We start from the raw sequence: 17018 nt of genomic DNA, 5'->3' as shown, positions 1-17018 counted from the left end.
TGAGTAGGTTGGGAGTGTGCTCATTTCAACACAATGTTTTGATGTTAAAATGTTTCCAGTGATGTCTTTCTGTGTTCTAAATTCTTTGACAGAATATCAACAATTTTAGTAACTGAACAAGTTGGTTGGTCACTTGTCGGTGTTAGAGAGACCAAACTGCAGGGTCATCAAGCTCGGCATCCTGTGTGTGGCAAACCAGGAATAACCATCAGAACAAGGATAAAAAAGGCAAATCCTGGGAAGCCCAATTGTAAGCACGACACAATAAGACAGAAAATCAAGGAGGACTAGGAGGGGAGTGAGAGGGGATAAGATGGACAAGGCACACTGTCCACAATGCAGTTGGAGGTCCCAAGTGATAAAAAATATTAAAAATAGCAAACATAAAAGAGCAAAGAGAATAAAAAGATGTGAAGGCTAAGGTTCAGGTCAGACCACCAAGAAAGGGCTGCCATGGGACCCCCGGGCCAGAGCAGGCAAGGCCCCTCCAGCCTCCCAGGCGGCCAATGAGGCCGAAGTGCCCTACCTCACAGAGATGAGTAGAAATCACCTTCACACTGCTTTGTCATCGTCTGCTAGCACCAGAGGTCATTGTCAGGAAGTTTAAGAGATCACTGCAAAGCAACAAAATTTGGGTGGTCTAGAAGAATGTGGACTACAGCCAGGCACTACATAACAGCAAAGTGGATCTTCAAGTCAGAGAATGTGCCTGTGGGTCTCCCAAGTGTGACGAATTTGTAAACAAACAAAGGACAGTGGATTCCTGGTGAGAAGCATAAAGGGAAGACAGCCACTTGGTCATGCAATCCTTTATTGCCCTTGTTTGTTTGGGGGAGTCCAAGGCAAACTATTCTGAGCTCCAGACATCCAACAACTGATGGCGTACAGTTGATTGAAGGTCCAGTTCTCGAACCACCATTTCCAAAATCTGCATCCTGAGAGCCAACTTTGCCAAGCAGTCAGCCCCTGTTCATTCCCTGAGACCCCAACATAGCCAGGAGTACAAACAAAGACAACTGGCCATCCAGCTTGATGGAGGTCAGAAAGAAGATCCTGGACAGTTGTGACTAGTGGGTAACTAGGACAGCACTGATCTATAGCCTGAAGGTTGTTGAGGGAGCCACTGCTGATTAAAAGCATCTTGCCAACGCAAGAACGAGAATGGCTGAGGGCTCATTTGATTGCCACCAATTCAGCAGTTTACACACTGCATCCATTTTCCAAGGAACATAGTTCACTGCACCTTGCATGTGTGTATGCAAAACTGGTTTATCCATTGAGCTGTCAGTGCATACCACTTCCGAACCTGGAAATGCATTAAGGACACCCAGGAACAAGTTTCAAAAGACCGTGCAGTCAACTGAATCTTTCAGTGCAAAGGATAAACAGGCAGTGCTTCAAGTTTAGTTAACTTGTATTGCATGAACTTTTAAAGCAAGAAAGGAGAAATAATGTTTGGCCAACTAAGAACTCAGAAATGGCAGGAGAATATTCAGATCCACAACCTATAAAGAAGGATGTTTATGGCCTGCGTGTAGGACTGTGACTAGTTGATTGCAGTTATATACATCAGTTATAAGTTAAATGAAATCATCATGAACTTTATGCTACCACATGGACCAGATGCTGGTATAGGTTTTCTGCTACAAGATAGCAACACCACCATCAGTGCTCACTTCTGGTTCACAGTGTTTTAAAGATTGTTGGTGCCTCATTTCCTATAGGTTTAACAGGAAGGCATCACTGAATATCAAGTGGAGATACTACGCAGATGAACACATTTTTAGTTCATCAAGTTGTTAACTTCAGTTGTAAGCAGTGTGCACAGATGGTGTTTGCTTTGGAATCTGTATGTTTTTGAAACTTGGATATATAGTTTGGAATTATTTAATATGTTTGAAAGCTGTGCCTATTACTCATTTCTTGGCACACTTCAAGTCGATATTGTCTCTGGTCACTTGACAAGACTTTTGGAATGAGTTTTGTGGACACTCGACGCGTGTTCAGATCTTCAGTTGAAATTGACTGACCTGCACAGAAACCTAAAGTAAGTCCATCAGCCATCTCCCTTATTGTACGTCTATGATCAGAGAGCACTAAGTTGTGAACTTACACAACATTTTCATTCATTTTTGAGGTAGAAGGACGGCTGGACCGTGGTTCATCTTCAAATGATTCGCGGCCATTTTTAAATCTGTTGAGTCAGACAAAAACATTTGACTGGCTCATACAATTACCTCCAAAAGCTGTTTTTAATAGTTCATAAGTCTCAGAAGCTGATTTCCCGGTTTTAAAACAAAATTGCACACAAACTCATAGCTCTGTTTTTACATCCATTTTCATGCAGACAGAACCCAGCAACAAGCCCTAACAGAGCTGCACTCAACCAGCTGCCACGAACTGAATAAAGGAAAAACAGTTTCCTGTCCGAATGCGTTCAAGGACATGGCAATGACTCACTCCCCACCATCCATGTACCTTCCTGCCAAACCAGTAAACAGTAGCGGATCCATTCTTAAAATTTTCCTATCACACCTTGTAATCCTCTGTCTAAAAAGAAGGAACAGTATTTATTATTGTGTATGCTCATACGATGCCAGTTCCAATTCATATGAAGTTGGAATCAATAAATAAACTCCACCCGTTTATTTAACTAGCATCAATGTTAATAGTAAACTACGTTTTTCTGGACTAAAAATGACCCAGATTTGTTAAATAGAGTAATTACAGGTTGAATCATGACTATATGGATATGATCCTGAAACCAAAGTGCAGTCTTCACAGTGCAAGACTCCAGATCCACCATGACTGAAAAAAGCACGGCAAAGTCAGTCAAAGGTAAAGACAATATTGGCAATTTTTTTTCGATTCTACCGGTCTAGTGCACCATGAATTTACCCCTTGAGGACAGAAAATTAACCAGGAATACTACATGTGTGTCCTTGAGCGTTTGCGCAAAATGGTGCGGAAGAAAAGGCCTGCACTGTATAAAGACAAGAGTTGGGTGCTACACCATGACAATAGGCTCACTGTGCCTTCTCCATCGTTGAATTTTTGACCTAATTCAAAATTCCTGTGCTTCCACAACCACCATATTCCCCTGATTTGGCCACTGTGGACTTCTACCTGTTTCCTAAACTGAAGTTTTCACTGAAAGGGAAGCTATTCGACTTGATTGAAGACATCCAGGCAAATACGGAAGGCGTCCTTAACACACTTCATGAAAAAAATGTCCAGGAATGTTTCCAAAAGTGGAAAAACCGTTGGAGTCTGTGTGTTGAGTCACAAGGGGACTATTTTGAAGGAAATGCATCACAGTAGCATGCAAGTACCACAATTGTACAATTACAAGCCCATTATTAAAACTTTCCAATCACATCTCGTATATCCTTAACCTAATGCATGGCAGTTAGCTACATTTACACTGTACAAGTAGTTGTGACACGCATCATGAAAGGTACTTTTTATTTCTAAATCTACATCCACACTTGGCAAACCACTGCGACGTGCATGGCATAGGTACATCCCATTGTACTGGTTATTAGGGCTTTTTCCCCATTCCACTTGCATACTGAGTGTGGGAAAAATTGTTTAAATGCCTCCATGCATGCTGTAATTAATCTAATCTTACCCTCACAATCCATATGGGAACAGTATGTAAGGGATTTTAGTATATGCTAAGAGTCATCACTTGAAGCCAGTTCTTTTAACTTTGTTAGTAGACTTTGTTGAGATAGTTTCAGTCTATCTTCAAGAGCTTGCCAGTTTAGTTTATCCAACAACTCGGTGACACACTCACGAGTCAAAAAAACCTGCGACAATGCATACTGCCCTTCTCTGTATACATTCAATGTTCCCTGCCAGCCCTATTTTGTGAGAGTCCCACACATGAGCAATATTCTAGCATGGGTCACACGAGTGATTTCACTTTCCTAGTATCCTAACAATTAACCAACATTTGCTTCATGCTTTACCGAACTGAGCCTATGTGAGTGTTCCATTTCATCTCCCTATTAAGTGTTACACCAAAGTATTTATATGAGTTTACAGATTCCAACTATCAATCACTAATATTATATTCACAGGATAGCATGTTTTGCAAAGTGCGCAATTTTACATTTTTGAGCATTTAAAACAAGCTGCCAATCATTGCACCACTTTGAAATTTTATCCAAGTTTGACAATATTCATACAGAATATGAATAGCAAGGGGCCGAACACACTTCCCTGCAGTACACCCAAAGTTACTCTGTGTCTGCTGATGACACTCCAAGATAGCATGCTGTGTCCTCCCTAACAAGAAAACAAGAAATCCTCAATCCAGTCGAATATTTTGTCTCATACCCCCAAATGATTGGACTCTTGAAATTAAGCGTATGTATGGTACTGAGTCAAATGCTTTTCGGAAATCAAAAAATACAGCATCTACCTCGCTGCCTTGATCAATTGCTTTCAGCATGTCATGTGAGAGTGACTTGGATTCCACATGATCTATTTTTTCAAAATCCATGCTGGTTGCCATATAGGATGTCATCCTGTTCGAGATACCTAATTATGTCAGAGTTCAGAAAATAAGATTCAACAACAAATGGATGTCAAATATAATCAATAGTAGTACTGTGGATCACTTCTGCTATCCTCCTAGTAGACAGATATGACATGTGCTCTCTTCCAACTAAAGGCCCAGTTTTTTGTTTAAGGAATCTGTAATAGATGATGGTTAATAGGTAGGTTAACTCCGCTGCAATTGATGTACAGAACCTGATGGGGATTCCATCAGGTCCTGCCAATTCTTTCAGTTTTAATGACTTCAGCAGTTTCTTGATTCCACTGACACTAATTTCTATTTCACTTATCTTTTCTGTGGCACAAGAGTGAAGTTGGGGCAATACTCCTGGGCCTCCCTTTGTATAGGAACATTTGAAATCAGTATGCATGCACGATTTGTTTTGCTATTCTCAACTTCAGTTTCAGTCTCGTCCATTACTGACTGGGCACTAACTTTGGTGCCACAAACAGCCTTTACATATGACCAGAACTTCTTTGGGTTTGTGAAACATTGGACAATATTCTGCTATGGCAGTCTTTGAAGGCATCACAAATTGCTCTTTTGACTGCCAAATGCTGTAGCTATAGCCCTACACTTTGTTTTATAATCTAACAATTCTAGGTTACCAAGCTAATTGTTCTAAGTATGCATAAATAACAGCATTGACATTGCCTCACTATCCCAATTCACCTTTTTCGTGATTAACCAAAATAATGCCATCAAAACACCTGGATGGCTTCTCCAACAAGACCGTGACTAACCACTTATCCTTTTATTAAACATAGCTGTACAAATTTAAACTTATATATGACTCACAGGTTTTCCTTGTAATAAAATGGTAAATCTTATCTCACTGTAAAATGGACACATGAACAAATAGAAGACTAATACTCCAATTACACAGGATGTATATTCAAGTTAATTGCTTGTTTGCTTAGGGGGGAACTTATGTCTAATTACATTTTCAGTCTATATAGGGGACACTGCGTGACGAGGTGAAAAATATTCGAAGACTCCACCCTGGAGTAAGATTTGGATTTTCTAAGCAGCTAGATCTATAGATAGATAGATTTAAGTGTAGAGTTTATTACACTATCTCAAAGCTGCATGATTATTCATGCTGCCTTTCTTTGTATACCACTGATCTCTCTTGTCTGGCATGAAATTGACACTACATACATGAGCAGTGCTCTAGTACACACAATTAAATTATCCAGCTATTTTCTCTGTCCACAACTGAATTTATTCACCTATTGAATTTACAATCTCCCATTCCCCCACACTAACCTCAAAGTTGTTAAATGACATGAATAAAAAATTATTATATTTCATTAATTGCATAACTTTTTTTACACTGATAGCTAATTAACAGTTATCGCATATACCTGATATTTTGTTGAGATCTAAGTATCATTACAATTTTGTTGGATAATACGTCGAAATATTTTGGTACATTTACATTTTGCCTCCCAAGAATTTTCAGTCGTGACAAAAACCCCAGAAACGTCCCATACTAAATTCCCTCTAGTAGCAGCCAGATGGCAACTGAATTTTCTGAATAGGTGAAGCCACTTAATTACTTCTACCTATAACACTTTGGAGTACAGCGTTTCTGCAAGTTGAACACTGTTTGTTCTTTGTTGTAGAATTCATGCTGCTTTGACAGACATGGAGGTGATTTTGTGCAAGATAGCTCTCTGTGCTCCAAACATGTCCTGGAGTTTTACTACAGAGGGAGGTGACTGATACATTAACGTATTCCAGTTCATCTAATCTACCACTTGTCCTGTACATGGATCTACCCAGTGCTCTCTCCAGTAACTGGAAACAGTCTACTGGTCAAAGGGATCTGAGGCAAAAATAGTTTATGAGTGGTGGTGATTCAAAGTCCCTGTAGAAGCTGACAGACTATGTTGCATCTTAGTGTCTTCTAGAATTTGAGATTTCAGCACCATCTGCAGTGTTACAGGCTCTGAATAGTGACCAGATTCTTAAATTTTCTTTTTTGAAGGATCACTTTAATACAATTCACGATTTCAGACCTTGCCAACAACATGCATATAGATATTATATTTTGTTCTTCATACAAATGACAAATTCCTTGTAGATCAAAAAGTGGCCTGTGAGCTTCATGCACTGTCCTCCTGGTAAGAAAACATCAACTTCTCTGCATTTTGTACTTCACTTTGAAATTAGGCTCCCAGATAAAAAGACTAGGTACGCCAAAGCCAATTTCTAAAAATCTTTAACAATTCTTTCACTTTTTTTTAAAGAGTTTAATTTATTTGCCCAAATGTGAGCCAAAACTTCTCTGCATGCTAAAACTTTCTGGCAGATTAAATCTGTGTGCCAGATGGGGACTTTAACCTGAGTCCTTTGCCTTTCACCAGAAAGTGCTCTGCAAAACTGGGCTCCTGAAGCGCAACTCTTGACACACCCTCACACCTTCACTTCTGCTTGTCTGTCATTTCCTGCTTCCAAACTTAACAGAAGTTGTTCTGTGAAACTTGCAGGACTAGCATTCCAGGCTGTCACTCAGTGATGTCTCCACAATATCCTTTCTTCCAGGAGTAATAATCCTCTAAGTGTCACAGGAAAATTTCAGTGAAGCATAGAAGATGATATACTAGTGGAAGTGAAGATGTGAGGACAGGTTGTAAGTTGTGCTTGGGTTAATCAGTTGGTAGAGCACTTGTTCACAAAAGGCAAGAGTCCTGGGCTGGAGTCCTGATCCAGCACAAAGTTTTAATCTGGCAGGAAGATTCACAGTATCACCACTTCACTGCACAGTGAAAATTTCACTCTCTCTACACGTTCTTTCGTGAACTAAATTATATTTTAGCCCTTGTGTGTGAAACACAATAACATCTTTAAGATATAACTTACAGAAGATGTATAGCTTCCTGCCCATTTTCATAACTATCCCATTAGTGATCAATTTTTCTAGAAATGATTTCTGATTTCTAACTCTGCTACAAAAAAATCCTGAAATGCTTGTATCAGTTTGTTTATGACAAAACCAATGCATCTTGAGGGCAAGTGTGAAGTAGCTGTTCTATGTACTTTAACTTCAAGCTTACAATATGGTTTTGTACCGCCCAAGATCTAAGAAATTTTAAAACCATTTGTTACATTAAATACTAATCTCCGAGATACACAAAAATAATCTTTAAGACTTTGTAACTATTAGCTGAACATGATTGCTAGTAAAGGATCCAACAAACTGAAAATTAACGTGTCCCAAAACGAGGTCAAATATATTTTCTGTTTGCCGGCAGGTATGGCCAAGCGGTTCTAGGCACTTCAGGCTGCAACCGCGCGACAGCTATGGTCGCAGGTTCGAATCCTGTCTCAGGCATGGATATGTGTGATGTCCTTAGATTAGTTAGGTGTAAGTAGCTCTAAGTTCTAGGGACTGATGACCTCAGATGTTAAATCTGATAGTGCTCAGATGGTGCTCAAATGATCCCCCTCCCATACCACACAGCTTACTTTTTCAGTAAACATTTTGCAAACAGTAACATTATAAATGAGATAACAATGAGTTTGGCTGAGCTGAGTAGAATGGACGTTTATTGAAAATGAAACTAGAGCTAGCACACATGCTCATGTCTGAAAGAACATAAGTTGACATTTAGGATGTGTTAATTCCCACCTCTCTTTTGAAGAAAACCAACAAAAATATTAGTAAGACTACTTTCATTAAACAAACCAAAAAGAGCTGGTGAAATCCTTGCACTACTGTACTGACAACAGACAGTAACCACGAAATCCATATTCTCAGAAAAACTTTAATTTTTGAATTACAAGAAAAAAAGATTCACTGGAAATTGCTTGGAGTTGCTAGTAAACAACTGATTTCATTTAGCAACACTTGAGGCTGAATGCTAGTGGTGTGACCAGTATAATGAATTTTGATAAAATGTGTAAATATATTTCACCACCACCCTCCACTGCACAACTTAGCTTCATGTTCCATGGACTCCCATCTTGTGCTAAACACAACCTTAATATATAGTAGGGAATATAAATTTGTTTTCTTCTAGCATTGTAATTACGCACAAAACTGTTCCTTTTGAACTATAATGTATTATTTACAACAAACTTCATGTTCGAATAAATATACTGTGAAGCAGTAGTCGGTACGCAACTCCTTAAAACAATTACAATACCTCCTCAAACATGATATCTATACAATGTGCATGGGTCAGCACTATGTATTATTCTTACTGCACATTTCTGAGCAACAAATATTTTCTTTCTTAAAGATAATTTACCCCAGAATGTTACTTCCTATGACATTACTGAACGAAAATAAGCAGGACATGTCAAACTTATTGATTTGATTCTCCCACGATTTGAACTGTAAATGTGGCTCAGCCACATTGTTTTAGGTGTTCCATTCTTCCCTCCCCCTCCCTCCCAGGTTAAGTTCTTTTCAACAAGGAGACCTAAAAAATTTGAAGCTTCTGCCCTTGTTATTTACTTATGAGTTCCACTTATCATTTATGTATACTGCTACAGGTCTTTGAAACAGGGAGACGAGAGACCATTACTGACAATCACTCAATAATGCTTTCAAATACATTATTTAGCTTTTCTTCTGTTGCTGTATGTATATCTGGATTTCTTACAGTACTAGCATCATCCGCAAAAAGAACTAAGTCTGCCTTGGGGAACATCAGTCAGAAGGATCTCCACTGCTTACATTCACTGAATTGTTAAATGCAACTTTGATTTTTTTTGGTTCCATATGAAATCCATTGGTTTGCTGTATCATTAATTATAGAAAATCTCAGTTTATCTACGAGAACATTATGATTCAAACGGCCACATGCCTTAGCTAGGGCACAGTAAACACCAAATTATGCTATTATGTTATTTCATTCTTGTAAAATTTGGTGAGGGAATGTATAAATGACATCCCCAGCTGAGCAAGTTTTGAAATCCCACCTGTGATTTACTGGTGATGATATTGTTGCTCAGGTCGGATACTATTATATGAGGAGTATTTAGTAAGTAATGCAACACATTTTTTTTCCCTGAAAGTAGGTTGGTTTTATACAGGAGTCCAGTACACCATATTACTGCTCACTCTTCTGGTTACAAAATTCTATTTTACACCATTATCTCCGTTCAATGCAACGGGCAACCACCACTTTACTGAGAGGGCCTGTATGCCCGCATGGTACCACTCTACTGGTCAACGCCTTTGCTTCATCAATAATCTCTCAATCATCCACATACTACTTGTCAGAGTGTGTCCTACACCGGGCAAACGGAAGTTGAAAGGTGTGAAATCTGGGCTGTAAGCTGAATGAGGAAGAACAGTCCAATGAAATTCTGTGAGCTCCTCTCAGGTGTGCAGACTTATATGAGGCCTCGGTTGTTGTGGAGAAGGTTGTATGCATTTTTGAGGCAATGAATAGGTTGAGGTGCAACACTGGAGGAGCCACTGCTTTGTTCAGCCAAACAGCAATGGGAGATTGGACAGGTTTGCACGGCCTTGTTGCTATGATGACAATTGCCTTGCCCAATGACTCGCCATGCTTTTGTTCACTGCCAGGTCTCCATAAACATTTTGCAAGTGCCTATGAATATCTGTGATGCTATGGTTTTCCACCTAAAGAAGCTCAATGGCAGTGCTTTGCTGGGAACTCACCTCCATTACAGATGCAATTTTGAAGGCTACTTGTAGCGCCGCCAACTTTTGGAACTTCATGAAACTACAGGGGTTGAAGCTTTAACATTCCATGATGTCCCACAACAAATTCTACATTTTATCATCCAAAATTAGTAAAGAAAAAGGACACATTGCATTGCTTATTTAACACACTTCGTAGAATACATCACCTTCTCAAAAATTTTGGTAAATGTCATCAGCGATAACCCACTCTTAATTGATGTCTCTTATCACATTTCTTATAGAGGGGTTTAACAACTGAGTATTACACTCTCTCTGGAAGAATGCCCTGAGTTAGTGACAGATTACACATTTCAGTGCTTATCAGAGGGGGGCTAAGTACTCAGAGAAACACCATCCAATCCCGATAAGCTTTCATTTTTCAGAGAATTATTTCCTTAAATAAAATTCAGAGGAAGTGTGATAGACATCCATATCATCGTATTTTATGAGGAGTTACTTTTTCAAGACACTGCTTTGATTTTTTTCTTTAAATATTTGTCCCTATATTTTCTACTACATTTAAGAATTGGTTATCGGACATAGCTGCTACCTGTGGCTGATCATTCATATTTCAATAAATAGCAATGTTATCCTCCCTTCTGTGGCCTGTTGGCCCATATCTCTTCACAACATTCCATATACAAGATGTCCAAGAGGAATTATTCATATTTAGGGATATGGAGGGAACTATCATTCGAAGCAAAAAAGTCCTGTACACATATGTTCTAAAATGCATACCTCAGAAGCTATGAGCACTTGTTCAGAAGAAGACAAATGTTTCACAGTGACAAAAATGAAAAAGTGCTCATAGGTCTTTAAGTACACACCTCACAGGCCATGTTTACTGGACTTTTTTCCCTTCTTATTTTGGTCCATACTAATACCTCTCGAAGTATGGAAAGCAAAGATCCTGCAGCAGGAGAGATTTGTTTCACAGTAGCTAAAATTTAGTGCTCATCACTCTTAAGTTGTGCACTTTAGAGCAGTTTATTAAGATTTTCTGGTTCATATGATCATTCCTATCTTATCTCTCAATACTGACCATTCCTGCAGGGACACCTTGTAGATTTAAGTCATCATCCATCTAGTGAGTCATGGTTTTATACATGCTGTTTAATGTCACTTCAGTTTAATTTATGAGGAAATTTATTTCCAAATAATATGAATTTGTTGTGGAATAAATAAAATTTTGTTACCATTTTGTTCCTTATATATTCAATTCCAGCTCATCTCTTGTAAGTTAGTCTTGAAAACATTTCGACTGGAGTCATTTATTATTGTAACTAATTTCCACCAAGGAGTACAAATACTGTAATGAAAATTTTTCCGAACTGTGCACCTTTATCAAAGAGAGCATTTGCTACTGGGTATACAATTACTTTTTAGCTGTAAGCTTCATCAAACATTATCCATTGGGGTCCTGCTATCTATATCCACCCGTGTTCGAAACCAAATTATTGAGATTAAATTGCAGGCTCCAAATAAGGTTTCCAGATCTTTTTCCTATCATAATCCTCTACAAATTCCACACTGAAATCTCCACACACTATTGACTTCTTACTGCTGGCTGACCCACAGCACTGTTCGAAAATCATACGCCTCATACAGTTTCCCCAGTGGGAATTTATATAAATGTTAAACTGAAAGTGGTACTATTTCCCAGTATTAATTCGCAAGCACTCATTTCTACGTGCTGACCACTGTTCTGTCTTAAATATGAAACAACTCCTTTGTTTCACATCAGTTTCACATGAGTGACATGTTAATCTTTTACATTTACTTTCTCTAACCCTGTGGTTGAGCGCGCTCAGATAAATATTTTTTTCTGCGCAATACCACGATCGTTTCACAAAAGGTGTGTCAAATATAGAAACTAATCCATGAAACTGTAAACATGGAAAGTAAAATACAATGCAAAATTTGAGACACGTAATGTGGTTTGCAACAGTGCGTTGAAAACTTACTTTTGGGTTCTGCGTCGAGATCAAAGTGACCACACGACCAGGCTGAAAAATGTATCAATAGCACACATCATTCCCATGTATCTAAGAAAATAAACACAAAAAATTGATGTACACAGTTAACACAGTACCTTGCCGGGAACGCCTCTGTGATCCTCACTTGCCTGCCAAAACCTTCTTACATAGCCTGTAACAAAGCCCGGAATTTTTTGCACGTAGGGAAAGTCTGCTTTCCACATTAATGAACCATATCCAAAGATAAACATGTTGTAATGGCTACAATTGATATATACAAATAATCAAGACACACGTTTGAACCCTCTACAAAAACTACGTCCTTCGTCAAAGCGCGTAAACTGTGCTCAGCCTTACAATGCGCTCTGCATTCTGCAGTCTGCACCACGCAAACTGTGGTACAATACAGTGAGCTTCAATTCACAGATATGTCACAGCTTTGTGTCGTGGGCATATCTTCGATTTTTTTCCGATGCAACAATACTCCCGCCCTCGTTAGAAACAGGAAAGTTAAGCTACGGTGGCTGAATACATGTGAAAATTGAATTTTAATTGGAATGGTATCCTACGGTAAGTAATTGTTATTACGGTGCAAATGAATTGATGATCTACAGTAGCCGTATCTGTCCACTTCGATGACTTTTCAGATTTGACAGTAATCACGAAAACTTATGTATCTTTAAACAATACAGATTCTCATAAAATTACAAAATCAAACAGTTTACTCAGTGTTTTAGTTTTGATTTATCATAATTGATTCAGGGATCTTTGATCATTGTACACACGATCATCGTCCTTACTGTCTTCAAAGTAAATAACACACAGTACGATGTAAGGCTAGACAATAATAAACAAAATGGTAAAGATAACATCCAGTATAGGTTAATTAGTTAGACTCGGGGAGAAACGTATCCATTGACAACTAGGACACCCGTCTCCCACTTGCCAGTACCTTGATCGACTTGGAACTGACTTCAGTGAGATTGCGCAAAAGTAAACTTTAAATTCTTACTAAACTCCTGCCCAATAGACATAGGGGTGTTTACTTCAGGTTTGCTTGGTTTTACAATATAAATGTGTTTGGTGTTTTATGTTCTGAGGGAGTCTCACTGATTCGTTCTAATATGAGCAATGCAAATTGATGACAACATGCATGAAGATGAAAGTACCGCTCTATAACTGCCCTAAATAAGGACAGAAAATGAGCAAACATCTCTGCAAGAAGTGTAGTGATGGGCACAAAACAAACACATGGACCCTTTTGTGTTTTAATTTTTAAACTTCTACACATTAAGCTCCTGTGTCCTGCACAAAATGATGACAAATAAATAGACACATGGGACAGCATTCTTCAAGGAAGTTAAAACGTTGTTAAGAAATTGGCAATAGCCATATATCTCATATTATTACAGAAAATGAAATTGTTTCCGATGGGTAGAGAAATAGAAGCACGAAAACCGGCAGCAGTAGGAGCAGCAATATTGCACAAAATGAAGAGAAATTACATCTTCCCTAGCACAGACGTTATCTAGCATTAGACATAGTGTGATATTTTCCTCAAGAAGAGAAAAAATGTCGTAATGAAGTTGAAAATAAAAAAGGATACACAAGAACTTTCAATCAAATCTGTACAGTCGTTTTATTTATATTATGTATCTACATTTCTGATAAGTATTATGTGAAATCTATGGAACTCTGCATTAAACAGAATGATACTGATAGTAGAAACATGGAAAACAATATTTTTTGCAACATACAGCACAATGAATGAGTGCAGAGTTTTTGCATGTGCATGGTTCTTTCAATGTGTCATTGCAAAACAAACTTTATGTACATTCATAAACGGTTCTTGATCAACTCTCGATTTCGTGGGCATTGGTGCAGATAATTGATGACCTACGAATGACTGAATTTTTATTCAGTCTTCTGTTGAAACTACCTCTCTTTCATGTTTGACGTTATACATGCAATTTTGTAGTCTTTTATAAGGTTCTTTTACTGCATTGAAAATAAACGCAGCAAGGCTGCATCAGCGGAGTATATTTTCAAGGAATTTCTTCAGTACTGCACATTGGCAGTAGGATGCTGAAAGACAACATCCGACGCCAATGCCTCACCATAACTCTGGACATGCTTTACAGTGCTGTTCACAACATTATTCCTCAACTATAGCTACTGTTGAGGAATGATGGTGGACATATTGAGCATTTCCTGTACAGATCATCATCTTTGCTTTGTCTTACTTTGTTATGCTAATTATTGCTGTTCTGATCAGATGAAGCGCCATCTGTCGGACTTTTTTAAAATTTTGTATTTTTTTGGTTCTAATAAAACCCCACGTCATTCCAAGCATGTGTGTCACTTTTTACCTCTCTATCTACATTATTCCATGGTTTATTAAGTTTTCAAATTTATACTGACTTTTTGATCACCCCGTATTATGGAGTGCTCGCTACGAAGCCTTTAAGCCTGTCTTTCAGTGCTTTAAAAATATTATCGGCGCCACTGAAGATGTGTCTGCTTGTTTGGACACCATGGATACCAGGGGGACTGCTCTAACTCTGTTGCTTGCATTACATGATTTCTCGTTTTTTTTTTTTGTGTCTGTGGTGTAGTGTCGTAAAATGCTCAAAAGGATTTACACACTCTTGTGTTCAGTTTCAGAATACTTATTACTAAGATGAGAAGTAAAAAGCTCTTTTTGAAAGACAATCTGCGAAGAACACTTGTGATGACATGGGCATTCCTGTGGAAAAAATTTGAAATATAAGGAAGAAGTAAAGGATGCATGGAGGGAAGACAGCAGACAAGACATTGACTTTGTACAAAGAACTGAGATGGTCCATGTTAGTGTGCATTTTGAGGATTCTACAAAAAAATCGAGACACATTACAGAAACATGGGATGTATATCAGATCATTTCACTGCTTCAGAGCCCAGAAATCTGATTAAATCCGCAGAAATGGAACTTACCACCATTGTAAAAAGTTTATTTGACAATTCGGATGGGGTTTCTGAAGATGATACTGTTGCAGAAATTGCAGCCTGAGAAGATTTCTGCCAGATGCAAAGTTTCAAAAGAAGACACTCTTGGTTAAACATCTTTAAGATTCTTACAGTTTATTGTTGTGTTGTTGTTGTCTTCAGTCCTGAGACTGGTTTGATGCAGCTCTCCATGCTACTCTATCCTGTGCAAGCTGCTTCATCTCCCAGTACCTACTACAACCTACATCCTTCTGAATCTGCTTAGTGTACTCATCTCTCGGTCTCCCTCTACGATTTTTACCCTCCACACTGCCCTCCAATGCTAAATTTGTGATCCCTTGATGCCTCAAAACATGTCCTACCAACCGATCCCTTCTTCTAGTCAAGTTGTGCCACAAACTTCTCTTCTCCCCAATCCTATTCAATACCTCCTCATTAGTTACATGCTCTATCCACCTTATCTTCAGTATTCTTCTGTAGCACCACATTTCGAAAGCTTCTATTCTCTTCTTGTCCAAACTAGTTATCGTCCATGTTTCACTTCCATACATGGCTACACTCCAAACAAATATTTTCAGAAATGACTTCCTGACACTTAAATCTATATTCGATGTTAACAAATTTCTCTTCTTCAGAAACGCTTTCCTTGCCATTGCCAGTCTACATTTTATATCCTCTCTACTTCGACCATCATCAGTTATTTTACTTCCTAAATAGCAAAACTCCTTTACTACTTTAAGTGTCTCATTTCCTAATCTAATTCCCTCAGCATCACCCGATTTAATTTGACTACATTCCATTATCCTCGTTTTGCTTTTGTTGATGCTCATCTTATATCCTCCTTTCAAGACACTCTCCATTCCGTTCAACTGCTCTTCCAAGTCCTTTGCCGTCTCTGACAGAATTACAATGTTATCGGCGAACCTCAAAGTTTTTACTTCGTCTCCATGAATTTTAATACCTACTCCAAATTTTTCTTTTGTTTCCTTTACTGCTTGCTCAATATACAGATTGAATAACATCGGGGAGAGGCTACAACCCTGTCTCACTCCTTTCCCAACCACTGCTTCCCTTTCATGCCCCCCGACTCTTATGACTGCCATCTGGTTTCTGTACAAATTGTAAATAGCCTTTCGCTCCCTGTATTTTACCCCTGCCACCTTTAGAATTTGAAAAAGAGTATTCCAGTCAACATTGTCAAAAGCTTTCTCTAAGTCTACAAATGCTAGAAACGTAGGTTTGCCTTTTCTTAATCTTTCTTCTAAGATAAGTCGTAAGGTCAGTATTGCCTCACGTGTTCCAACATTTCGACGGAATCCGAACTGATCCTCCCCGAGGTCCGCATCTACCAGTTTTTCCATTCGTCTGTAAAGAATTCGCGTTAGTATTTTGCAGCTGTGACTTATTAAACTGATAGTTCGGTAATTTTCACATCTGTCAGTACCTGCTTTCTTTGGGATTGGAATTATTATATTCTTCTTGAAGTCTGAGGGTATTTCGCCTGTCTCATACATCTTGCTCACCAGCTGGTAGAGTTTTGTCATGACTGGCTCTCCCAAGGCCGTCAGTAGTTCTAATGGAATGTTGTCTACTCCGGGGGCCTTGTTTCGACTCAGGTCTTTCAGTGCTCTGTCAAACTCTTCACGCAGTATCGTATCTCCCATTTCGTCTTCATCTACATCCTCTTCCATTTCCATAATATTGTCCTTAAGTACATCGCCCTTGTATAAACCTTCTATATACTCCTTCCACCTTTCTGCCTTCCCTTCTTTGCTTAGAACTGGGTTGCCATCTGAGCTCTTGATATTCATACACATGGTTC

At 38.7% G+C, this 17018-nt stretch overlaps 1 protein-coding gene across 1 annotated transcript in view; it reads right to left on the bottom strand.

Moving 5' to 3' along the window:
• LOC126298911 (putative glutathione-specific gamma-glutamylcyclotransferase 2) overlaps positions 1-12606 on the bottom strand; it is a 28920-nt gene extending 16314 nt beyond the window's left edge. Inside the window, exons 1-2 of the mRNA XM_049990454.1 lie at positions 12328-12606; positions 12200-12241 (exon numbers count right to left, since the gene is read on the bottom strand). Of these exons, the coding sequence (XP_049846411.1) occupies positions 12200-12241; positions 12328-12462 (177 nt within the window). The 5' untranslated portion in view covers positions 12463-12606. The remainder of the gene's footprint in view (positions 1-12199; positions 12242-12327) is intronic.
• Positions 12607-17018: the final 4412 nt, after the last annotated feature.

Source organism: Schistocerca gregaria, chromosome X (assembly GCF_023897955.1).
Source record: "Schistocerca gregaria isolate iqSchGreg1 chromosome X, iqSchGreg1.2, whole genome shotgun sequence".
Lineage (NCBI taxonomy): Eukaryota > Metazoa > Arthropoda > Insecta > Orthoptera > Acrididae > Schistocerca > Schistocerca gregaria.
This window is presented reverse-complemented; position numbering and strand designations above follow the sequence as displayed.